At 36.0% G+C, this 24,262-nt stretch overlaps 1 protein-coding gene across 1 annotated transcript in view; it reads right to left on the minus strand.

The window, feature by feature from the left end:
- The window catches only part of OPHN1 (oligophrenin 1), a 606,300-nt gene that overhangs the window by 390,402 nt on the left and 191,636 nt on the right, over nt 1-24,262 (minus strand). The window contains exon 3 of the mRNA XM_029240840.1: nt 3,537-3,632. Coding sequence (XP_029096673.1) covers nt 3,537-3,632 — 96 coding nt within the window. The remainder of the gene's footprint in view (nt 1-3,536; nt 3,633-24,262) is intronic.

The following is a 24,262-nucleotide window of genomic DNA, read 5'->3' on the forward strand; positions in this document are numbered from 1 at the left end:
CTGCAGAGTGGCCGTACCCCTACACCTGGGGTGGGAGTGGCAGCCCTGATGATCTCTGAATCACCTTCAGGGTCCTTCTTCCCTTGTTTTGAAGAAGAATAGTGCAGGTTCACATTACTCTATGGTCTGGTCCTATAGGATCTAATAAGTTTTCCTTCATTTTGTCTTGTTTTCTCTGTTTCCTTTAGTCCTAGCTGGCAGTGTTTCTGCTGGCATAATCCCATCTCTATTCCTAGCTTTTGTTGAGATAGTTGATTAAATCCATGGTTCACACCCACATTAATCTCCTTATCAAATAGTACGTCTACCATACCTTTAGTGCTTTCTTCCAAATACACTTTCTCATTTTTTGTAATATGGATGAATCTTTAAGTTCTGGTTCCTTTTTGCTTAAAAATTTCACCTTCTCTTCATTTCTCTCCTCTGACATTTTAGTATAAGCAGTCAGGGTAAACCAAGCCACTCCTTTAACACTTGCTTAGAAACCACATTAGCCAAATATCCAATTTCATTGCTTGCAAGTTTCACCTTCCAAAAAAACACTAGAACACAAACAGTGCAGCCTAATTATTTGCCTCTCTATAACAAGGATCACCTTTCTCCATTGTCCCATAACATGTTCCTCCTCTCTGTCTGAGACCTCCTCAAAATGGACTCTACCATCTATATTTCTACCAATATTCTGTCCATGATTACTTAGGTATTCTCCAAGAAGACTGAAGCTTTTCCTATCACTCTTTCTTCTTTCAGAGCTCTTGCCAGAATCACCTTTAAAATTCCATTCACAGCAATCTAGACTTTCTCTGTCATGCACCTCAAAATTCCTTCAGTTTCTGCCCATTACCCAGTTCCAAAGCCACTTCCACATTTTTAGGTGTTTGTTATAGCAGCACCCCGGACTTCTCAGTACCAATTTGTGTTTAACTGAGTTCAGGACACTATAGCAAAATACCATAGACTGTGTGGCTTATAAACAACAGAAATTTATTTTGCACAGCTCTGGAGGCTAGAAGTCTGAGATCAAGGTCAGGTTCTCCTGAGAGCTCTCTTCCAGGTTGCAGACTTCCAACTTCTCACTGTATCCTCACATGATGCAAAGAGGGTGAGAGAGCTTTCTGGAGTCTCTTTTATAAGGGTCCCATCCATGAGGGCTCCACCTTCATGACCTAATTACCTCCCAAAGGCCCCACCTCCTAATACCGTCACATTGGAGGTTAGAATTTCAACATATGAATTTGTGGAAGACACAAAAACATTCAGTCCATTGCAAGGTACAAAGTAACAAAACCTTATATTAATAATAATGATTAAAATAATAATGATTAAATAGCTAACATTTATTTAGGCACTGTGCACACATGGCATTGATCACCTCAACCCCATATTACAGATGAGAAATGTAACACTCAGAGAGGTGAAGTCACTTTCCAAGATAACACAGCTAATAAGCTGCAAAGCTAGAGTTCAAACTTGGACTATCTGACTCTCACAATATTAACTTTTAAATAAGCCATGCCCTTAGACCAAGATAGATTTGCAGAAGTAGAATGAAGTGGAGTGAATAAAGAAATAATGCAAATGCAAATGTCTGCCTCACTAGTTACACTGCCACATTTATCCAAAACATCAGTCATCAACCTCATAAAAATACTCATTGCAGTGTGATTTATAAACATGAAAAATTGGAAAAAAGCTAAATTTCTAACAACAGTTGAAGAGTATATAAAGTATAGCTCCTATAATAATGAAACTCAAATGCATCCATTACTCATTCATTCAACAAACATGTATTGAGCATCTACTATATGCTAGGTACTCCTCTACATGCTAGGGAAATAGTAATGAACAAAACAATGTCCTTGCCCCATGCAATGAAGCTTATGAAAATTTTTAAATGACATGAGAAAATACTTGATGAAATGTCAGGTTGAAATTAGATAAAATTATGTATTTAGTATGAACTAAATTACACATACACAAAACAGATACATGTACAAAAGAGAGTTAAAAGACAATATGCCAATACATCCAATACATTGCTTCTGTGCTGAAATATCTTATTATTACAGGTAACTTTATACTTTTATATATTATTCATATTTACTGCAAAGAGCATTTAATATAATAATAATACATTTTATATTTTAGTTCTTGGGCTCATAAATATAATTGTTTTGGTGACATTAGATCGTTCACACTATTTCTGTGCTCTCATCTAGCAAATGCTTTACACTAACTCTTTAATGTGGTACTGCAAGGACAATGGTGCTTCAAGGACAAAGGACAACCCTGCCTGAAAAAGTTTCAGCGTTACACCCCCTACCCGACTCTTAGTCTCCCTCCCCACCATGTCAGGGTGGTTACAAAATTCCTGAGCCCACCTGGGCGACGCCCACCTGGGCAACTGGACCTGTCCCAAATAAGGAAAGGCATATGCCCTGCCTCACTCGCACCCTATAGAAGGAAGGTATATGTGCCTCGACCAATAAGTAAATGAAATTTTCACCTCGGACCATTCCTTTGTTTTCTGGCTATAAAAACTGATCAATAGCACATGTTCCGGCTCGACTCTCCCAGACTACTAGGAAGTCGGGCTGCCGTTCTGGCAGCGACCTTTCCCTCTAATAAATTCTACCTTCTTTACATTCTGCCCTGTGTCTGGAAATTCTTTTCCAATGCACGTTCGGACCACGACAATTAACTCAGTGGTTACCAAACTTTTTTTTCCAATGGCCAGAGGGCAAATATTTGAGGCTTTGAAAGTCATGCAGTCTCTGCCACTACTACTCAATGCTGCCGTTGTACTACAAAATCACCCACAGACAATATTTAACTGTGTTCCAGTTAAGTCTGTGTTCCAACAAAACTTTATTTACAAAAAAATGTGGCAGAGAAGATTGGCCCAAGGGCCATAATTAACTTCATAACAAACACAAAGTTCTTACTTCCACTGTTCAATCTCCTAATTGTAACATCCTTGAGAGATAAATATTAACCACATTTTACAGAGGACAAGACTCAGGCTCAGAGAGAGGAAATATCTTGTCCAACATCATGCAGCTCACAAAGCGAGTTATTAAGTTCAGCTCCCAAAGAGAGATGCCAAATCTCCTGTTGCCTTAAAAGCTGTACATATATAAATGCTAATTTTAAACTTTCTTGGGGAATTTGTTCCTTAGAAGAACCTTACTCTAAATTATTTTGCGATAAAAAACAAAAAAAAATCACTCTTTATCCTTCACAAAAACATCTATTTTCATGGGTTAGATTCTTTAAAGAAAAATTCCCCTGCAGACAGAGTCAAAGACCTCAGTGGAGGTTTAAGGGATATCTTTTGATTGCTTTTGTGTGAGTAGGAAATGGGACTACAAGGGAATGTTTCTTTATGTTTCTTAAGCAGCCTCCCAGGAGCTTGGCACAACAGGGGACAACAGGGATTAAAGATGCCCAAGTTTTCTATACCCACAGACCAAGGAGGCTGCTTTTTCTCAGACCTGCTATGAGAGGCACATGGCCATATGTAGCTGAAGACTTACCAATGTTAATCTCGTCATCAGTCAGAGTGTCTCCAATGAAATCAAACTGAAAGGACTGCAACGTTTGGGAAAATTTCTGAACAGCAGAGGAGTAATCTGTAAAGGAAGGGAAACAGGAGAAATGGTCAATACTGCTGCCTTTTGTCTGATTTCCTCATCTCTGTTAGAGCAGACAGGAGAAAAACAAAGGGAAGTGCTCCTAGCAGATAGCAAATTGCATTGCAAGACGTTAAACCAAAGACCAGACCTTCAGTAGAAAATCTGAGCAACTAAAACCACACATTAAAGATGAAGTAGGGCAGCTTAGTGAAGTCCTTTGTTTAAGTCATGGTACATGTTTCATATTCAATCCCTGGCCTATATGACCTGTTCTACCCAAAGCCTGTAAGACCTAAAGCTACTTAGTTGTGCTCCTAAGAGAGTCTCCTTAAGCTTTATTGAGTGCCTATTATGGACAATGGACTAGACGTTTTCTTACCTCTACCAAAGAAATATCCACAATAATTGTACAAAGAAAAAAATAGCTCCAGGTTCCAGAGCTATCTGGAAGAGCTGTAACTAGAAGCCCGGTGGTCTGTCTGCATCTCTAGGGCATTTCCCATGACAGCATAGGTAGTAACAGCTGGACATTTTACACATTAACCAGATGGCAGCCTGGGTTAAGATACTATCTGGCAGAGGGACAAATTTAACTTGCTCACAGAGTATGCACTAAGGGACCTAAAATAAGGAGATAATTGATGAAAAATTGAGGGTGGTATGGTCAGACAGATGTTTTTATTTTTGGTCAATGATTTTGAATTTTATTACACAGAAGTTTAATGATGATATAAAATTAAATCATAATTAGCTACCCTTTTGACAAATTATCCTTATTGAAATTTATAAAATATGACATTCACCGGTATATCCAGCCAAACCTCCAATCTTGCTATGCCAAGAGTGGTTCTCAGGCCAGCAGTATCATCATCACCTGGGAGCTTGATAGAAATACACATTCCCAGGTCACACCCCAGACCTACAAAATCAGAAACTGCATTTTTATATAATCCCTAGGGGATTCATATGCTCTTTAGAGTTTGAGGAGCACTGCTGTCACCAACTAAAGTAACACATTAAGACCATATTCTACGAAAGATCAAGCTTCTTGGTAATTTTTGGTCCCCTTTTCCTATTTCTTCTTTCACTCCTTAGCTTCATCATCCTCCACCTTCATATCTATCAGATATACAAGCTACTGAAAGTTTCTGCTCTCACTCTAACAGAAAGGGAGACAATGCAAACAACAGTTCTTTCAATGAAAAGTTATCATGGTTAGGCTATCATGGTTAAAAACAATAAAACATGCTTAGGCATTTGTCTGGAGCAGATAAACATGCCAAGAATTTTATTACCTTCTTGCCTATGTCCCATTTTCAGGAGTACTTATTTTTAGTATTTAGATCCTTGACCCTCTGAACACATAATTGGCAATAATAACAATAATAATAATACTTTACAGAGATTGGAGACTGCAGACCAGGTTACCATTCGTTTTCAAATTTCCACATTTTAGAATCACATTTTCCACTTCAAATCAGGCCATATAAATGTGAGAGGAGCATGCACACCCTGCCTTCCACATTTCATCAGCAAAGAGAACACAAAACTGCCTCCATATCTGGAAAACTTTTCTCTGGCCTCTTTGGCCAGCAGCAAAAAAAATGCAAGGCCAGAGTTTCCCATGTGCTCTGTTTTACTCAGGGAAATTAAATATGATATTCATTGTACTGTCCTTTCACAAATACCAGGATTTCGTAAATTGAGCTGAGCAAGGTACAGTTATAAATCACTCCTCATTTAGAATTATATGAACATTTTAGAAACCACAAATATTATGATTTTCAACATTTATAGTATTTTGTAAGTAAAGGCATGGAGTGAGAAAGGAGTTATATTCATTCCCTTTCTCATTATTTGCACCAACACTCTTCTCCAGATTTCTTGGACTTCCAAACACTACCTTACATCTGCACAGAGCCTGAAAATGTTTATGAAGGACTTTGCACAAACACTTTTCATTTACTCTTCCCAAGTACCTAAAGGTAGGTATTACTATCCTCACCTTATAAACAAACCCAAAAAATGAGACCATGAAGCAAATCACATGCACGAAAATACAAACACAAATTAACAGCTCTTCATGGAAAGAAGATCTCATTTATTTGGCCTCTGTACTGAGGGAAATGCCAGGAAAGACATATATTTTAGATTAATGTGTTGGGTGACTTCTTGACTACAAAGAATCAACACATAACCTAGAAATGCTTATCATGGATGGGACATTTATTTCTTTATCGTCCTAAAATTCGCTGCACCACTCCAAACCATGTAAATTCATCCTTATATCCCCCCTGATACTGCCCCACCCCCACCCACAAGGCCACTATCTCATAATTTTTCAAGCTATCTTTGTCAGTTCTCCCTCAATCACCTTCTTATTTATCCGTGTGTCTTCTATGATGCTTTTCCCTCATCTTTTCCTAGCTCATTTTAGAATGTAGTTGGATAGGGCCTTTTAGGCAATTGAAGCTTCCAGGGAATGAGGCAGAATATAAACGGGATCGATTAGTTAACTAATTCATATTATATAGATCCCAATTTGGTTTCTATCACTATAGTTTTCTACAGAATCATACGGAATATCCTCTTTTATTTCCAACTTATTTAAGTCTGCAGGATGTCTTGGTAATTCATGAATCAGTAATTCATTCTTTTTGTTACTAAGTAGTATCCTATTGTGTAAATATACCATAATTCATTCATTCATCTATTCAGGGACTTTTGTGATGTTTCTAGCCTTTCACTATTATGAATAAAAACTGCTATAAACACTCATGTAAAATTCTTTCTGAGACATATGTTTTCACTTCTCCCAAGGAGTGCACCCTAGGAGCTCAATGAATGTGTTTTACAGTTAGTTGGTAAATGTATATTAAACTATATAAGAAAAGGTTAAACTGTCTTCCAAAGCCGTTGTACCATTTTGTATTCTTATCAACAATGTATGAGAATTTCAGTTGATCCACATACTTTCCAGCATCTGGTTATTTACTTCTTAATTTTAATTTTAGCCATTCTAATGGGTGTGTAGTGGTATTTCACTACAGTTTTAATTTGCATTTTCCTGATGACTAATGGTGCTGAGTATCTTATCATGTACTTATTGGACATTTGTAATAATTTTTCTTATAAAGGGTCTGTTCAAATTTTTGCTTGTTTTATGATTGAGTTGTTTATTTTCTTATTATTGAGCTATAAAATTTCTTTATATATTCTGGATCCAAGTATTTTGTCTCATATATATATATCACAAGTACTATATAAATTAACTAAAGCTTAACAATCTAAGGGTTGTATATTCAAGACAAAAGAGTGAATCTTTATAAAAACAGTGAATTTTGTGATATATTAAGTTATCCTAATCAAATCACCTTCTTTCCAGCTCTGCAATCTCTGCAATAACGCTAAAAACCAACAGCCTCACAACTACAGTATCTAGGAAAACCAACAGTTTAGCAGCCACTGGAGAGGGCAGAACCGGGTTGGAGGTTCACAAGGCCCCACTCTCAGAGAATGATTACTATTTGTCCAGTCTGACAGGTACAGAAAGCTCCATTCTTAGAGTTTGTCTTTGCTTCTCTTAATGCAAAGTTCATTCTGTGTAAACTATGCTGCCATTGGAGCATTTACAAAAACAATCATCTGAAATTGTTTAAGATTGTGGTGACCTGAAGTGATGTACAAATTGGACTTATAAAGTGGCTGAACAAAACACCTGCTAAGAAAAAAAAAAGAATGACAAATTAGAGAAAGACATACGCATAGGGGTCTTTGCAAAGCTGAAAACTATTCCAAGAAATCTAGAAAGACACATACATGCAAAGAAATATATGCACACTCTGGGTTGTGTGTTTGCCCACAGAAGACTTGAAAAGGCCTTAATCTCTCTCTTCTGCCTGAATTTGAGGCCCTGTACAAGCAAGGAGAGAATGGTAAGGCAGCATTGTAAATTTACTGCCCAAATGTTGAAGGCATGCCTTAAAACACACACAAAGCCTTTCAGCAAAAGCTGGGAGACTTACTGGTTAAAATTGTTTAATAAAATCACTGTCCAATCATTAGCAGAACACTAAGCTAAGCTATCAAAGACTTCAGTGGCTTCACACAACAAAAAGTACAGACTTTAAGACAAATATAGTCCAGGAGGTCAAAAAACAAAGAACAATAAGAGTCACTTATAACAAACCCTGGGAGGGAGACAGGATCTAATTTTCAGAGTTGTCACATTATATTTTTCTAAATGTACCCTTCTGAACAAGAAATTAGGAGTCACACAGAGAATACTGCCCCATACTCAAGAAGAAAAACAGTAAGGCCAGAAACTATCAAACTCTTAGAGGAAAACATAGGCAGAACACTCTATGACATAAATCACAGCAAGATCCTTTCTGACCCACCTCCTAGAGTAATGGAAACAAAAATAAACAAATGGGACCTAATGAAACTTCAAAGCTTTTGCACAGCAAAGGAAACCATAAACAAGACCAAAAGACCACCCTCAGAATGGGAGAAAATATTTGCAAATGAAGCAACTGACAAAGGATTAATCTCCAAAATTTACAAGCAGCTCATGCAGCTCAATAACAAAAAAACAAACAACCCAATCCAAAAATGGGCAGAAGACCTAAATACACATTTCTCCAAAGAAGATATACAGAATGCCAACAAACACATGAAAGAATGCTCAACATCATTAATCATTAGAGAAATGCAAATCAAAACTACAATGAGATATCATCTCACACCAGTCAGAATGACCATCATCAAAAAATCTAGAAACAATAAATGCTGGAGAGGGTGTAGAGAAAAGGGAACACTCTTGCACTGTTGGTGGGAATGTGAATTGGTTCAGCCACTATGGAGAACAGTATGGAGGTTCCTTAAAAAACTACAAATAGAATTACCATATGACCCAGCAATCCCACTACTGGGCATATACCCTGAGAAAACCACAATTCTAAAAGAGTCATGTACCAAAATGTTCATTGCAGCTCTATTTACAATAGCCCAGAGATGGAAAAAACCTAAGTGCCCATCATCGGATGAATGGATAAAGAAGATGTGGCACATATATACAATGGAATATTACTCAGCCTTAAAAAGAAACGAAATTGAGTTATTTGTAATGAGATGGATAGACCTAGAGTCTGTCATACAGAGTGAAGTAAGTCAGAAAGAAAAAGACAAATACCGTATGCTAACACATATATATGGAATTTAAGAAAAAAAAGGATGTCATGAAGAACCTAGGGGTGGGACGGGAATAGAGACGCAGACCTACTGGAGAACGGACTTGAGGATATGGGGAGGGGGAAGGGTGAGCTTTGACAGGGCGAGAGAGAGTCATGGACATACACACACTAACAAACGTAGTAAGGTAGATAGCTAGTGGGAAGCAGCCGCATGGCACAGGGATATTAGCTCGGTGCTTTGTGACAGCCTGGAGGGGTGGGATAGGGAAAGTGGGAGGGAGGGAGACGCAAGAGGGAGGACATATGGGAACATATGTATATATATAACTGATTCACTTTGTTATAGAGCAGAAACTAACACACCATTGTAAAGCAATTGTACCCCAATAAAGATGTTAAAAAAAAAAAGAAAAAAAACAGGTTATCAATAGAAACTATTCAGGAGGAAGCCCAGACATTGGACTTTCAAAAAAAAAAAAAGATTTTGAATTAGCTATTTTAAATATGTTCAAAGAATTAAACTAAACCATGCCTAATAACTAAAGGAGAGAATAAGAATGATGTGTCACCAAATAAAAAATAAAAATAGAGTGTTGGAGATATTTTTAAAAGAGCCAATTAAAACTTCTGTAGTTAAAAAGTACAAGGAGGGCTTCCCTGGTGGCGCAGTGGTTGAGAGTCCGCCTGCCGATGCGGGGGACGCAGGTTTGTGCCCTGGTCCGGGAGGATCCCACATGCCGCGGAGTGGCTGGGCCCGTGAGCCATGGCCGCTGACCCTGCGCATCCGGAGCCTGTGCTCCGCAACGGGAGAGGCCACAGCAGTGAGAGGCCCGCGTACCAAAAAAAAAAAAAAAAATAGTACAAGGAATCAATAGTAAAGATCAATAAAACTAAAAGCTGGTTCTTTGAGAAGATGAACAAAATTGATAAACCATTAGCTGCACTCATCAGGGTAAAACGAGAGAAGACTCATCAACAGAATTTGAAATGAAAAAGAAGTAACAAATGACGCCACAGAAATACAAAGGATCATGAGAGATTACTACAAGCAACTATGTGCCAATAAAATGGACAACCTGGAAGAAATGGACAAATTCTTAGAAAAGCAAAACCTTCCAAGATTGAATCAGGAAGAAATCGAAAATACAAACAGACCACTCAAAAGCACTGAAATTGAAACTGTGATTAAAAATCTTCCAACAAACAAAAGTGGAGGACCAGGTGGCTTCACAGACAAATTCTATTAAAAATTTAAAGAAGAGTTAATATCCATCCTTCTCAAACTCTTCCAAAATACAGGAAAGGGACGACCACTCCCAAACTCATTCTTTGAAGCCACCATCACACCAATACCAAAACCAGACAAAGATGTCATGAAAAAAGAAAATTACAGGCCAATATCACTGATAAACATAGATGCAAAAATCCTCAACAAAATACTAACAAACAGAATCCAACAGCACATTAAAAGAATCATATACCATGAGCAAGACGGGATTCCCCCTGGAATGCAAGGATTCTTCAATATACACAAATCAATCAATGTGAAACACCATATTAACAAACTGAAGGATAAAAGCCATAGGACAATCTCAATAGATGCAGAAAATGCTTTCAACAAACTTCAATACCCATTTGTGATAAAAACTCTCCAGAAACTGGGCATAGAGGGAACCAAACACAACATAATAAAGGCCATATATGACAAACCCACAGCCAACGTCATTCTCAATGGTGAAAAACTGAAACCATTTCCTCTAAGATCAGGAACAAGACAAGAGTGCACACTCTCACCAATATTATTCAACATAGCTTTGGAAGTCTTAGCCACAGCAATCAGAGAAGTAAAAGAAATAAAAGAATCCAAACTGGAAAAGAAGAAGTAAAACTGTCACTGTTTGCAGATGACACGAAACTATATATAGAAAATCTTAAAGGTGCCACAAGAAAACTACTAGAGCTAATCAATGAATTTGGAAAAGTAGCAGGATACAAAATTAATGCACATTGTTAGTATATATGCATTCCTATATACTAACTAAGAAAAATCAGAAAGATAAATTAAAGAAACACTCCGATTTACCACTGCAACAAAAAGAATAAATTACCTAGGAATAAACCTACCTAAGGAGGCAAAAACATGTATGCAGAAAACTATATGATGAAAGAAATCAAACATGATACAAACAAATGGAGAGATATACCATGTTCTTGGATTGGAAGAATCAATATTGTGAAAATGACTATACTACCCAAAGCAAACTACAGATTCAATGCAATCTCTGTCAAATTACCAACGCCATTTTTCACAGAACTAGAACAAAATATTTTACAATTCATATGGAAACACAAAAGATCCTGAATAGCCAAAGCAATCTTGAAAAAGAAAAACGGAGCTGGAGGAATTAGGGTCCCAGTCTTCAGACTATACTACAAAGGTACAGTAATCAAGATAGTATGGTACTGCCACAAAAACAGAAATATAGGTCAACGGAAGAGGAGAGAAAGCCCAGAGGTAAACCCACACACATATGGTCACCTTATCTTTGACAATGGAGGCAAGAAAATACAATGAAGAAAAGACAGTCTCTTCAATAAACGGTGCTGGGAAAACTGAACATCTCCATGTAAAAGAATGAAATTAGAACCCTTGCTAACAGCATACACAGAAATAAACTCAAAATGGATTAAAGATTTAAATGTAAGGCCAGACACTATAAAACTCTTAGAGGAAAACATAGGCAGAACACTCTATGACATAAATCAGAGCAAGACCCTTTTTGACCAACCTCCTAGAGTAATGGAGGTAAAAACAAAAATAAACAAATGGGACCTAATGAAACTTAAAACTTTTGCACAGCAAAGAAAACCATAAACAAGACGAAAAGACAACCCTCAGAATGGGGGAAAATATTAGAAAATGAAGCAACTGACAAAGGATTAATCTCGAAAATATACAAGCAGCTCATGCAGGTCAGTATCAAAAAAACAAACAACCCAATCCAGAAATGGGTGGAAGAACTAAAGAGACATTTCTCCAAAGAAGACATACAGATTGCCAACAAACATATGAACAGATGCACAACATCACTAATCATTAAAGAAATGCAAATCAAAACCACAATGAGGTATCACTTCACATCGGTCAGAATGGCCATGATCAAAAAAATCTACAAACAATAAATGCTGGAGAGGGTATGCAGAAAAGGGAACCCTCTTGAACTGTTGGTGGGAATGTAAATTGATACAGCCACTATGGAAAACAGTATGGAGGTTCCTTAAAAAACTAGAAATAGAATACCATACGACCCAGCAATCTCACTACCAGGCATATACCCTGAGAATACCATAATTAAAAAAGAGTCACGTACTACAATGTTCATTGCAGCACTATTTACAATAGCCAGTACAGGAAGCAACCTAAATGTCCATTGACAGATGAATGGATAAAGAAGATGTGGTACATATATACAATGGAATATTACTCAGCCATAGAAAGCAAAGTAATTGAGTTATTTGTAATGAGGTGAGTGGACCTAGCCTCTGTCATACAGAGTGAAGTAAGTCAGAAAGAAAAAACAAATACCGTATACTAACGCACATATATGGAATCTAAAAAAACGGTACTGATGAAAGTAATGGCGGGGCAGGAATAAAGATGCAGATGTAGAGAATGGACTTCCAGACACGCAGGGGAAGGGGAAGCTGGGACAAAGTGAGAGAGTAGCACTGATATAGATACACTACCAAACGTAAAGTGGATGGCTAGTGGGAAGCTGCTGCTTAGCACAGGGAGATCAGCTCGATGCTTTCTGACCACCTCGAGCGGTGGGATAGGGAGGGTGGGAGGGAGATGCAAGAGGGAGGGCATATGGGAATATATGTATACATATAGCTGATTCAGTTTGTTGTACAGCAGAAGCTAACACAACATTTTTGTAAAGAAATTATTCTCCAATAAAGATATAAAAAAGTACAATAATAAGTAAATAAAAATTTTACTACAATGGCTTAAGATTAAATTTGAGCAGGCAGAAGAGTCAGTGAACTTGAAGACAGGTCAATTGAGATAATCCAGTCTATGAAACAGAAAGAAAAGAGAATGAAGAAACATCAACAAAGCCTCAGAGACCTGTGGGACACCAACAAGAGTGACACTACACACATAGTGGGAATCCCAGAAGAGGAGAGAAAGAAAGGGAAAGAAATAACATTTACCACATTTGATGAAAAACATTAATCTGCACTCCCAACAACCTCAACACACTTTAAGGAAGACAAACTGAGAAACACACACACCTAGAAACATCACAAACTACTGAAAGAAAAAGAAAGAGAAACTTAAAAAGTAGAAAAATTGACTCATTATGTACGAGAGAGCCTCAATAAGATTAACAACTGACTTTTCATCAGAAAGCACAAAGGCCCAAAAACAGTGAAGTGACATATTCAAAGTTCTGGGGGGAATAAAAAGTATCAAAAATACTCTATATCTGTCAAAATTAACCTTCAAAAATGAAGAGAAAATTAAGATATTCCCATATAAACAGAAACTGAAAGAATCTGTTGTTAGCAAAAGTACATTACAATAAATACTAAAGGGAGTCTTCCAGGTGAAAATCGAAGGACACTAAGCAGTAACTTGATCCACATGAGAAAGTGAATGCCACCAGGAAGAGAAATATATGCAAATATAGAAGATAGAGTAAATGTATTTTGTTACTCTTTTCTTTTTATGTATGAGTCAAGAGATAACTGTGCATAGCAATAGTTATAAAACTATGTTGATGAAATTACAATGTATAAAGTATAATTTGTATGAAAATATTAGCACAAAAGAAAGGGGAGGTAACATAGCTATATTGGAGAAAAGTTTTTATGTATTACAGAATTGGTATTAAGGTGTCCTACATTATTAAGGTTAGATATCAATTGTATTTCCCAGGACATCCAATAAGTAAACAGCTGAAAATATATAGTAAAATAAACAACAAACTAAAATCGTCTACTAGAAAATCTTTTTTTACATGAAAGAAGACAATAGTGGAAGAATAGAAGAATAAGAGAGATACAAGTCACACCAAAAATAAATAGCAAAATGGTAGAAGTAAATCCCACCTTGTTAATATTAAATTAAACATGAATGTACTAAAAATTCCAATCAAAGCCAAGGAGTGGTAAAATAGATTTATAAATTAAAACAAAAAATACAATGATCCAAAATCTATGGGATGTAGCAAAAAACAGGTCTAAGAGGGAAGTTTATAGCAATGCAAGCTTACCTCAGGAAACAAGAAAAATCTCAAATAAACAACCTAAACTTACACCTAAAGGAATTAGAAAAAAAGAACAAATCCCAAAGTTAGTAGAAGGAAAAAAATCAGAGCAGAAATAAATGAAATAGAGACTGCACCCATATTTTAATTGGGATGAAACTCAATTAGCCAAATTTCATTATGACTCAAAACCTGATGGATGCATTTCTACTTCTTAAGCATATTAAACAGTGGAATGCCCAAGGGATTGCCAGGCTTGATGGTTTTTGCTGCTTTCAGTTTAAGAAAAAGTTGTTCCCTTAATATATGCATCCCTTTACACTTAACAATTTATTAGCTTAAATGAATCCTCATATTAACACCTGGTAGGGCTGTGTGTTTTTCCAAGGCAGAATGAGGTAGTGGAAAGATCACTAAGACTGCAGTTCTAAGTTTTGGCTCTGGAACTAATCAGCTTTGTGGGTATGGGCAAGTTACTTCGCCTCTCTGGGCCTTGATTTAAAAGAATCCTTACTACTTACTAGCTACTATGATTGCCTTCAGTTTATATGTAAAATTATAATATCGTCTACCTCAGAGGGTTATTGGGGAGATTAAGATGTCATACTTTAAAAACTAGAGATCACTTTATAAATGCCAACTATTTTTATTTTAAAATTGGGCCATTGCTACTATTAATAAGACTGCTATGAACATCTAATGAAAATGTCCGATAAAAATTAAAATAGAATTAGACAAACAGTGGCTCTTGCATTTTAAAGACTTGTTGAGAGTATGATAAAATATATAGATTTTCTTCCCAGAAAAATGTATATATATATATACACATCTGTAAAATCTCAAGTTCCCAGAAGCCATGAGGTCCAACTTAAGAACTCTCCAACAAGAAAATCTTTAAGGTCTCTTCTAGCTCTCTCAGCCTTGAGTGTATGACTTTGACTCTTTTAAATAAAGCACCCACTCAATAAGTCAGATTGATTCAACCAATAAACCCTCCTCCTAATCCAAACACATAGAAATGTTAAGTAAAATGCAACAAGTGAGTGTGTGTGTGTGTGTGTGTGTGTGTGTGTGTGTGTGTGCCTTTTAAAATATCCAACAGACCTAGAAAGCAAGCAAAACTCTCTGGACTTCCTTGGTGGTCCAGTGGTTAAGAATCCACCTTCCATTGCAGGGGATGTGCATTCGATCCCTGGTCAGGGAACTAAGAGCCCACATGCCACGGGGCAACTAAGCCCGAATGTCACAACTACAGAGCCCATGTGCTCTGGAGCCCGTGCACCACAACTAGGGAGCCCATGCACCACAACCAGAGAGAAGCCCGCACAAAGCAATGAAAGATCCGATGTGCTGAAATTATGACCCAATGTAGCCAAAAATAAATAAATAAATAAATATTTTTTGGTGGGGACTCTCAAGTTCCAGAAATGAAGAGGAGAAGAGGAAATTCAAAACCAGAGGAGAGAGCAGAAGCTGAGACCAAGTAGCCAGTGGAAAGGTATGAGAACTAGTTACAGTTGATTCTCATCATTTGCAGATTCTGTATCTGCGAATTTGCCTACTCACTGACATATATTTTCCCAGCAGAGGTCATAAAAATCAACACTGCTTTCTTGTTTCAAGTCTCATACTGTAAACAAGTGTCATTTTTGTGGTCTGTTTATTGTCATGATTTTCATATTTTTTGTGCTTTTTGTTGGTGATTGAGCTGTTTAATATTGCCCCTAAGCATACTGCTTAAGTGCTGTCTCATGTTTGTAAAAATAAGAAGGTTGTCCTGTGCCTTACAGAGGAACTTCATACATTAGATAAGCTTAGATCAGGCATGCATTATAGTGCTATTGGTCATGAGTTCAATGTCTTTAAAAAGAAACACAAAAAATAAGGTTATGTATTGATCAGTTGATGAATATGTTGTGACAAGAAGCTTAAAAAAACCTCTGTATTCCCTCAAGGAGCAATGGTTCAGTATTCACAAATTCAGTGTTTCTAATGACTTTAAAAATATAATTACCATGAATAAAATGAAGTGACTGTATGTAGGAGTTGGGATTTTATCAACAAGCAGGGGGAACATTCTGTTGGAGTTGGGAGCTAGAATGAGGTTCCTGCATGAAACCCACTGACCTAGGATGCTGCAGGGAATATAGCAGATAGTCAGTCTCAGTCTCACACTGAGCTAAAATCAACAGTGACCCAGAACCACAAGATTTTGTTGATTCAAGTTCAAAATTGTACTGCACACATAGGTTAAAAGAATTTAACTTCAAAACTGATCCTGAACCAGCACCAGCAAGCTCCAAGAGGAAGTAAAAGAAAAACTGCCCCCTAAGGATGCCTCCACATCCAGGGTACATGAGGAAATCTCAAAGAAACAACTCCCACCCAGGAGAACTTAATAGTCAGAAATTACAAATAATACTAGGAAAGTAACATGAGAGCCAAAATAAATGAGTGGATTCCTTTCTTTGAGAATGAGAATTACAGTGCAACCCAAAAGGTATTTTAATAGGTATATTTACAATATTCAGAGATGAAGTAAAAAATAAATCCAATCATCTCAGAAGGGACAATAAACAGACATACATTTTCTCATCAGCAATAACCAATGTTAATAAAATGAAGTATTAATTTTAACATGCTGAGATAAAATAACAATCAACCTACTGGTACTAAATTGGAAAACAGATCTGAGGATATCACCCCCAGAACAGCACAGAGAAATAAACAATGAGAAAATATAAAAGAAAATAAAAGAGACAGAAGGCCAAGAGGCCCTAATAGGAATAACAAAAGAAGGGAGTAAAAGGCATGGGGGTAGAGGTCAGTAAAATGGCAACCTAGGAAGCTCCAAGCTCTTAGTCTCCCACAGAAACATCAAAACAAACAAACAAAAAACAACCAGAATCTGTCTAAACCAACTTTGAAGGAGCTCTGGAAAACAAATGTTTACTGCAACCAAGCAAAGGCTGAATCAAGAAAAATTATCTTAACTGGAAGTCCTAACCACAGCAATCAAAGAAGAAAAAGAAATAAAAGGTATCCAAATTGGAACGGAAGAGCTACAATTCTCACTATTTGAGGAGGACATGATACTTTATACAGAGAACCCTAAATTGCCCACTCCAAAAAAATTAGAGCTAATAAATTCAAGAAGGTTACAGGATACAAGATTAATATACAGAAAACTGTTATTTCTATATACTAATAATGCAGTATCAGAAAGGGAGAGTTAAGAAAATATCAGTTAAAATTTCATCAAAAAGAATAAAATATCTAGGAATAAACTTAACCGAGGAGGTGAAAGATAAATTCTCTGAAAACTATAAAACATTGATGAAGGAAATTGAAGATGATACAAAGAAATGGAAAGATATTTTGTACCTTTGGATTGGAAGAATATTGTTAAAATGGCCATATTACCCAAAGCAATATACAGATTCAATGCAATCTTTATCAAAATACTCATGTCATTTTTCACAGAACTAAAACAAATAATTCTGAAATTAATAGAGAGCCATAAAAGACCCCAAGTGACACAGCAATCTTGAGAAAAAAAGAAAAAGCTGGATATATAAACCTCCAAGTGTTCAGACTATATTGAAAAGCTATAGTAATCAAACAGCATGGTGCTAGCACAAACACAAACACATAGATCAATGGAACAGAATAGAGAGCCCAGAAATAAACCCACACACGTATGATCAAGTAATCTACAACAAAGAAGGCAAGAATATACAATGGAGAAAAGACAGTCTCTTCAAAAAGTGGTGCTGGGAAAACTGGCCAGCCACATGTAAAACAATGAGATTAGAACATTCCCTCACACCATGTACAAAAATAAAGTGAAAATGGTTTAAAGAGCTAAGTGTAAGAATGGAAACCATAAAACTCCTAGAAGAGAACATAGGCAGAACACTCTTTGACATAAATCACAACAATATTTTCTTGGATCTGTCTCCTAAGGCAAAGAAACAAAAGCAATAATAAACAAATGGGACCTAATTAAACTTCAAAGCTTTTTCACCTGAAAGGAAACCTTTGGCAAAACGAAAATACAACCTACTGAATGGGAGAAAATATTAACTTTGTGACCACCTAGAGGGGTAGGATAGGGAGGGTGGGAGGGAGATGCAAGAGGGAGGGGATATAGGGATATATGTACACATATAGCTGATCCACTTTGTTATACAGCAGACACTAATACAACATTATAAAGCAATTATACTCCAATAAAGATGTTAAAAAAAAAAGATATGGGATTGGCCAATAATTCTAACTGAGATGGAAAAATGCTTAAATTGGTCTTAAACATTTTTTTTAATTGGAAAAGTTATTTAGAAACTATTATTTGGGTGAAGGTGGACAAAAGGACAAACTTTCAGTTACAAGATAATTAAGTTCTGAAGATGTAATGTACAACATAATATGGTTAACAATACCATACTGTATATTCAAAAGTTGCTAAGAGAGTAGATGCTAAAATTTCTCATCACAAGAAAAAAAATTTAAAATACGTGAGGTGATGGATGCTAACAAAGCTTACTGTGGTAATCACTTTGTAATATGTACATATATCAAATCATTATGATGTACATCTTAAATTTAAATTGTGTTATGTCACTTATATCTCAATAAAACTGGGAAAAAAGGAATGCACATTATAAATTTTTAAAACTTCATATTTTTCTGCTGCCTCAACATCCCCACAAACCAACTGTGAGCCCTCTGACCATGCAACAAGGTGGCCCAGTGTTATAAAGCTGGTCCCCACCACAAGTTTCCCTTTTTGCCCTCCCCTGATTTTGACTTAGCAACGTTCAGTCACATAAATGAAATCCCATCATACCTTTTGTTTGTGTACTGTACCTTAAACCCAATAAAGTCATTTGCCACTTTTCTCTTAGTTTTTCTTCTCTTCTCCTCTCCTCCCTTCTCTCTTTCAGCTCCCCATCTGCTTGGCTGACCCCATTCACTTGAAGCTACTCCCACATGGCCCCTTCATGGAGGGCAGTGCCTCCCTATTCCAGGTCCTGTGAGGATAATAAATCTCTTTAACTTTCATAAAACTCTCCTTGGTGTTATTCCAAGTTTGCACCTGACTGATGTAAGGAAAAAAAGCATTTTTAGTCACATAATTATTCCTGACAACACACAATGAACTTCTGATACATGCTACAAAATAGATAAATCTTGAAAATGTAATGTTAAGTAAAATAAACCAAAGGACAAATATTGTATGATTCTACTTATATGAGGTAGCTAGATAGACAAATTCATAAAGACAGAATATATAATGTAGGCTACCAGTCACTGAAGGAAGAAGGCAATGAGGAGTTACTCTTTAATGGGTACAGAGTTTCAACAGGTATGATGAAAATGTTCTGTAAATGAATAGTGGTAAAGATTGCACCACATTATGAATGTACTTAATGCCACTGAATTGTACACTAAAAATTATGAAAATGGTAAATTTTATTTTACATATTTTATCACAATAAAAAAGAGAATAGGGCAAGAAAATATTCAAGGATGTTTTGCTAACTGTAAACAAAATTAACACTAATAATTATTAATAGTATCTAATGGGGGGAGTAAATGATAAAGTGAAACTAAAATACCAGTCATCAGTGAAATAGAAGATGGGAAATGGTAGCTCAATTTAAGGTGTTCTAAGGTCCTTGTCTAGTCATAAAATATTTAAGTGTATCCGTTAAAAGGAAACAAGTGGAATTGGTGGGAAAAAATAAGATACAATAAGATTGAAGGCAGGAGTCACAGAAAAGGAAATAAAAAGTATGGTCAATAGGATAAAAACAAAATAAAATGATAAAAGTAAATCTAACTATATAAAAAGTGCAATAAATGTAAACTCACGTAATGAAACAGAGATAGAAATATTTTTTTGTTAGTCTGGCTATATCCTGTTTATAGGAAGTACAACTAAACATAAACACTAAAAATGGTTGAAAATAGTATAATGGAAAATAAATATACCAGGAAAATACCAACCGAAAGAAAGCTTAAATAGCAATATAGAATCAGACAAAAATAAAGCAAATAAATATATTAAAAATAGATTTTACTCAGTAAAAGGAATAGTGAACCAAGAATATATGTCTAAAATCTATATATACCTAATAAAATGTCCTTCTGTATATATATACATATAGATATTTGACAGAATTAAAAGAATTGGCAAATTCATAATCATAATGTGAGACTTTAACTGTGCTGATAGATCAAGAAGAAAAATTATTTGTATGAATATTTAAAGATTTGAACATGAAGACAAGCAAAATCTAAATAATAAATACATATATTGTTTTGGTGTGATATATATATATATATATATATGCCCAACATTCTATTTTTTTAATATATTTGTAACATTAACAAAAACTGACCACATAAGAGACCACAGGAAAGTCTCAGCAGGATCCCAAAACTACCATGCAAATTTGGGACCACAAAGAAACAAATTCAGAAAGCAATAATAAAGATAACAAAAAGATACAATATAAGAAAGATAAACTTCTAAATAATTTATACATTAAAGAAGAAATCATTTTAAAAACTGCAAAGTACAGGGACTTCCCTGGTGGTCCAGTGGTAAAGGATCCACCTTACAATGCAGGGGACGTGGGTTCGATCCCTGGTCAGGGAACTAAGATCCCACATGCCATGAGGCAACTAAACCAACACACCACAACTACTGAGCTCATGTGCCTCAAGTAGAGCCTGGATGCCACACACTACATAGCTCATGCACCCTGACCTGCACCACAGCTACAGAGCCCATGCACCCTGGAGCCTTCATGCCACAGTTAGAGAAGAGAAAACCCACACTCCACAACTGGAGAGAAGCCCATGCACCACAACGAAGAGCCCACATGCAGCAATGAAATATCCCACATGCCTTAACAAAGATCCCGCATGCTGCAACTAAGACCTGACGGAGCCAAAAATAAATTAAATAAGTTAAATAAATAAATACATAATAAATCTTTAAAAAATAAAATAAAAGGATGAAAATTGAAAAATACAATGAATGACAAAAACACTACATACCAAAAGTTGCAGTATGCAGCTGAAGTGATTTTTATGAGAGATTTATACCTTAAATGGATGTATTAGAAATAAGTGAAAAGACTGGCATCCCATTTTTAAAACTAGGAAAAGAAACTAGTCTTCAAAAGAATGCAAAAGAAATGGAATAATACATATAGAAGCAGAAAATAATGAAAAAGAAAAGAGATATGAAGGACCAACAAAATTACAAACTAGTTTTTGAAAAGACTAAAAATACAAACATCTAGCAAGAATGATCAAGAAAATACAAATAAGCAAGATTAGGAATGAAAGGGGGATATAACTACAGATGTAGGGGAGCTTTTAAAAGCATAAGAGAATTACATAAAAAGTTATGCAAATACTTTCAAAAATAGTAAAATGGGCAATCACTTAAAAATTGTTTACAGAACTATTTACACCAGGGCAAACAATTTGCAGTGAAAATGTAAAGTAACTAGGAATAAGTCAGATAAAAGTGGGGTAAATACATTTACAAATTCTAAAATAATTTTCAAAAAAAGCTTCACTTTAATAAACATTGAGGTAAATCATTTTCACAGACAGGAAAATTCAACATTATCATTATGTAAACTAACAACAACAAAAACCAGGAAATCTGAATAGGACAAATAAACACTAAAATAGTTAAATATTCAGTATAAACTACAGTCAACCCACTGGCACCTTTACCATTTTCCTGTAACAAAGACAGAAAATTCAGGCAGTTTTACAGGTGAATGTTAACAAGAGTTCAAGAATCAAATAATCTAAATGTTTTACAAGTTGTTTCAGAGAATTAAAAAAATAAAAGAGGAAAGGATTTCTGTCTCTAGAATGACAAAGTAGACATACTTTTCCCTATTCCTCCTGCTAAGTAAAGTTAAAAACCATGGATATTATATGTGAAACAAACATAAGACTCTGAAAAGAAGAGAAAAAAGTAATAGTACTAGGTTTAAAGTACTGAAAGAGAAAAGCTAGCAACCTACTAGTAGTAAATTAGAAAACAGATCTGAGGAAATTACCCAGAGTATAACACAGAGAGAAAAACAGCTGGAAAATACATATTAAACAAGAGAGAGAGATAGAAAAAAAGATAGAACAAGAAACCCTGATAGAAACTATTAGAAAACTGAGACTGTTATACAGAGTGAAGAAAGTCAGAAAGAGAAAAACAAATGTCGTATATTAACGCATATATGTAGAACCTAGAAAAATGGTACAGATGAACTGGTTTGCAGGGCAGAAATAGAGACACAGATGTAGAGAACAAATGTATGGACACCAAGGGGGGAAGTGGCAGGGGGGGTGGTGGTAGTGTGATAAATTGGGAGATTAGAATTGACATATATACATTAATATGTATAAAATGGAAAACTAATAAGAACCTGCTGTATAAAAAAATAAATTAAATTAAATTTAAAAAGAAAACTCTATCAACTACAACAAAGGACCCTGGGTTGAGTTCCCTGGGTTACATTTTGTCTTCATATATCCCAGCCTAGGTGCTGAAGAAGCCAGCAATCTGGAAATGCCAAGGGACTCAAGCAAAATACAGGCCATGAAAAACCTGCTCTCTCTAGACCAAGGACCAGAAAAGAAGCAGCCTAGCAAGACAGAAAACTTTTAGACAATAACCAGTCTATACCAGGAAACACCAGAGAAAAAAATCATGCCCCCCTCCCCACAGCGACAAAGGCTGAATTGAGAGCCTGTAACATAGTACCCCAACCCCAATCACATCATCATGGCAATGTCAGAGAAGGCCAAGTGGGACTCTCATCCCTGCAGGGATGTAACAAACCACCTACTCCACATGGTATCACTGTAGACTACAGATGTGCCCAGACATCCACTCTCACCCAGCAGTACTGTATCCATCACCCTCTCCATTAGGGTAGTGTGAGAGGAGACCTAATGAAGAGCCAAGACTGGACTTCCACACTCAGCCAGTAATAACAAGGCCATCCCATCCCCATAATGTAAATGGAGGCCCATGGGAAGCAGTACTGATCCACTCCTGCCCATCCCAGAAAAGATGGTACTAGTGGAGGCCTAGTGGGAACCTGAATATCTATCCCCCCACCCCAGCAGAAAGGAGTACAGTATCTCTGGGCCACAAAAGATGAAGAGTAGGAAAACTGGATTTCTGCCCCCATCTGGCAGTAATGAGGTAGTGTGTGTCACCCAGAAGAGTGGTGTCATGATGGTGTGCTAAAACACAAGATTTAAATAAGATTCAAATTCTCATAATACCCAAAATGTCCAGAATTCAATTGAAAATAACTTGTAATACCAGAAACTGAGAAGATTTCAAGCTGTATGAGAAAAGACAATCAATAGACACAGAGATGATACAGATGCTAGGATTATCCAACAATGATTGTAAACCATCAATCATAAAAATAAACAATCACAAACATGTTTGAAACAAATTTAAAAAATAGAAAGCCTCAGCAAAGAAATAGAAAGTGCCAATAAAGAAATAGAAGATATTTTTAAAATAATTAAGTGGAAAAATACAATAACTAAGATTTTAAAAACTCAGTGGATAGGCTCAACAGCAAAATAGAGAGTACAGAGGAAGAATCAGTGAACTTGAAAATAGAACAATAAAATTTACTCAATCTGAAAAATTGGGAAGGGTGGGTACTTAGAGACCTGTGAAACTATAACAAAAGACCACACATTCATGACATTATAGTCCTAAACATAGAGGAGAAAGAGGAGAGCAATGAAACAGTACTCAAAGAAATAATAGCTGAAATTTTAAAAAATCTGGCAACAAAAACCTACAGATTCAAGAAGTGAACCTCAAACCAGATAATCCCCCCAAAATACATGCCAAGACATATCATAATCAAACCACTGAAAATAAAAGACTAAGAAAAAATCTCAAAAGCAGGAAGGGAAAAAACTCTAATGACAGCAGTTTTCTCATTCAAAAATTGAAGGCAAGAAGAAAGTGGCACAACATTTTGCAAGCACAAAAGAAAAGAACTGTAAACCCAGAAGTCTATATCCATTGCAAAATCAAGACATTTGCAGATGAAATAAAACTAAGAGATTTTGTCACCAGACC

The sequence above is a fragment of the Monodon monoceros genome, unplaced genomic scaffold, assembly GCF_005190385.1.
Source record: "Monodon monoceros isolate NGI ecotype Baffin Bay Population unplaced genomic scaffold, NGI_Narwhal_1 Super_Scaffold_22, whole genome shotgun sequence".
In the NCBI taxonomy this organism is placed as follows: Eukaryota; Metazoa; Chordata; class Mammalia; order Artiodactyla; family Monodontidae; genus Monodon; species Monodon monoceros.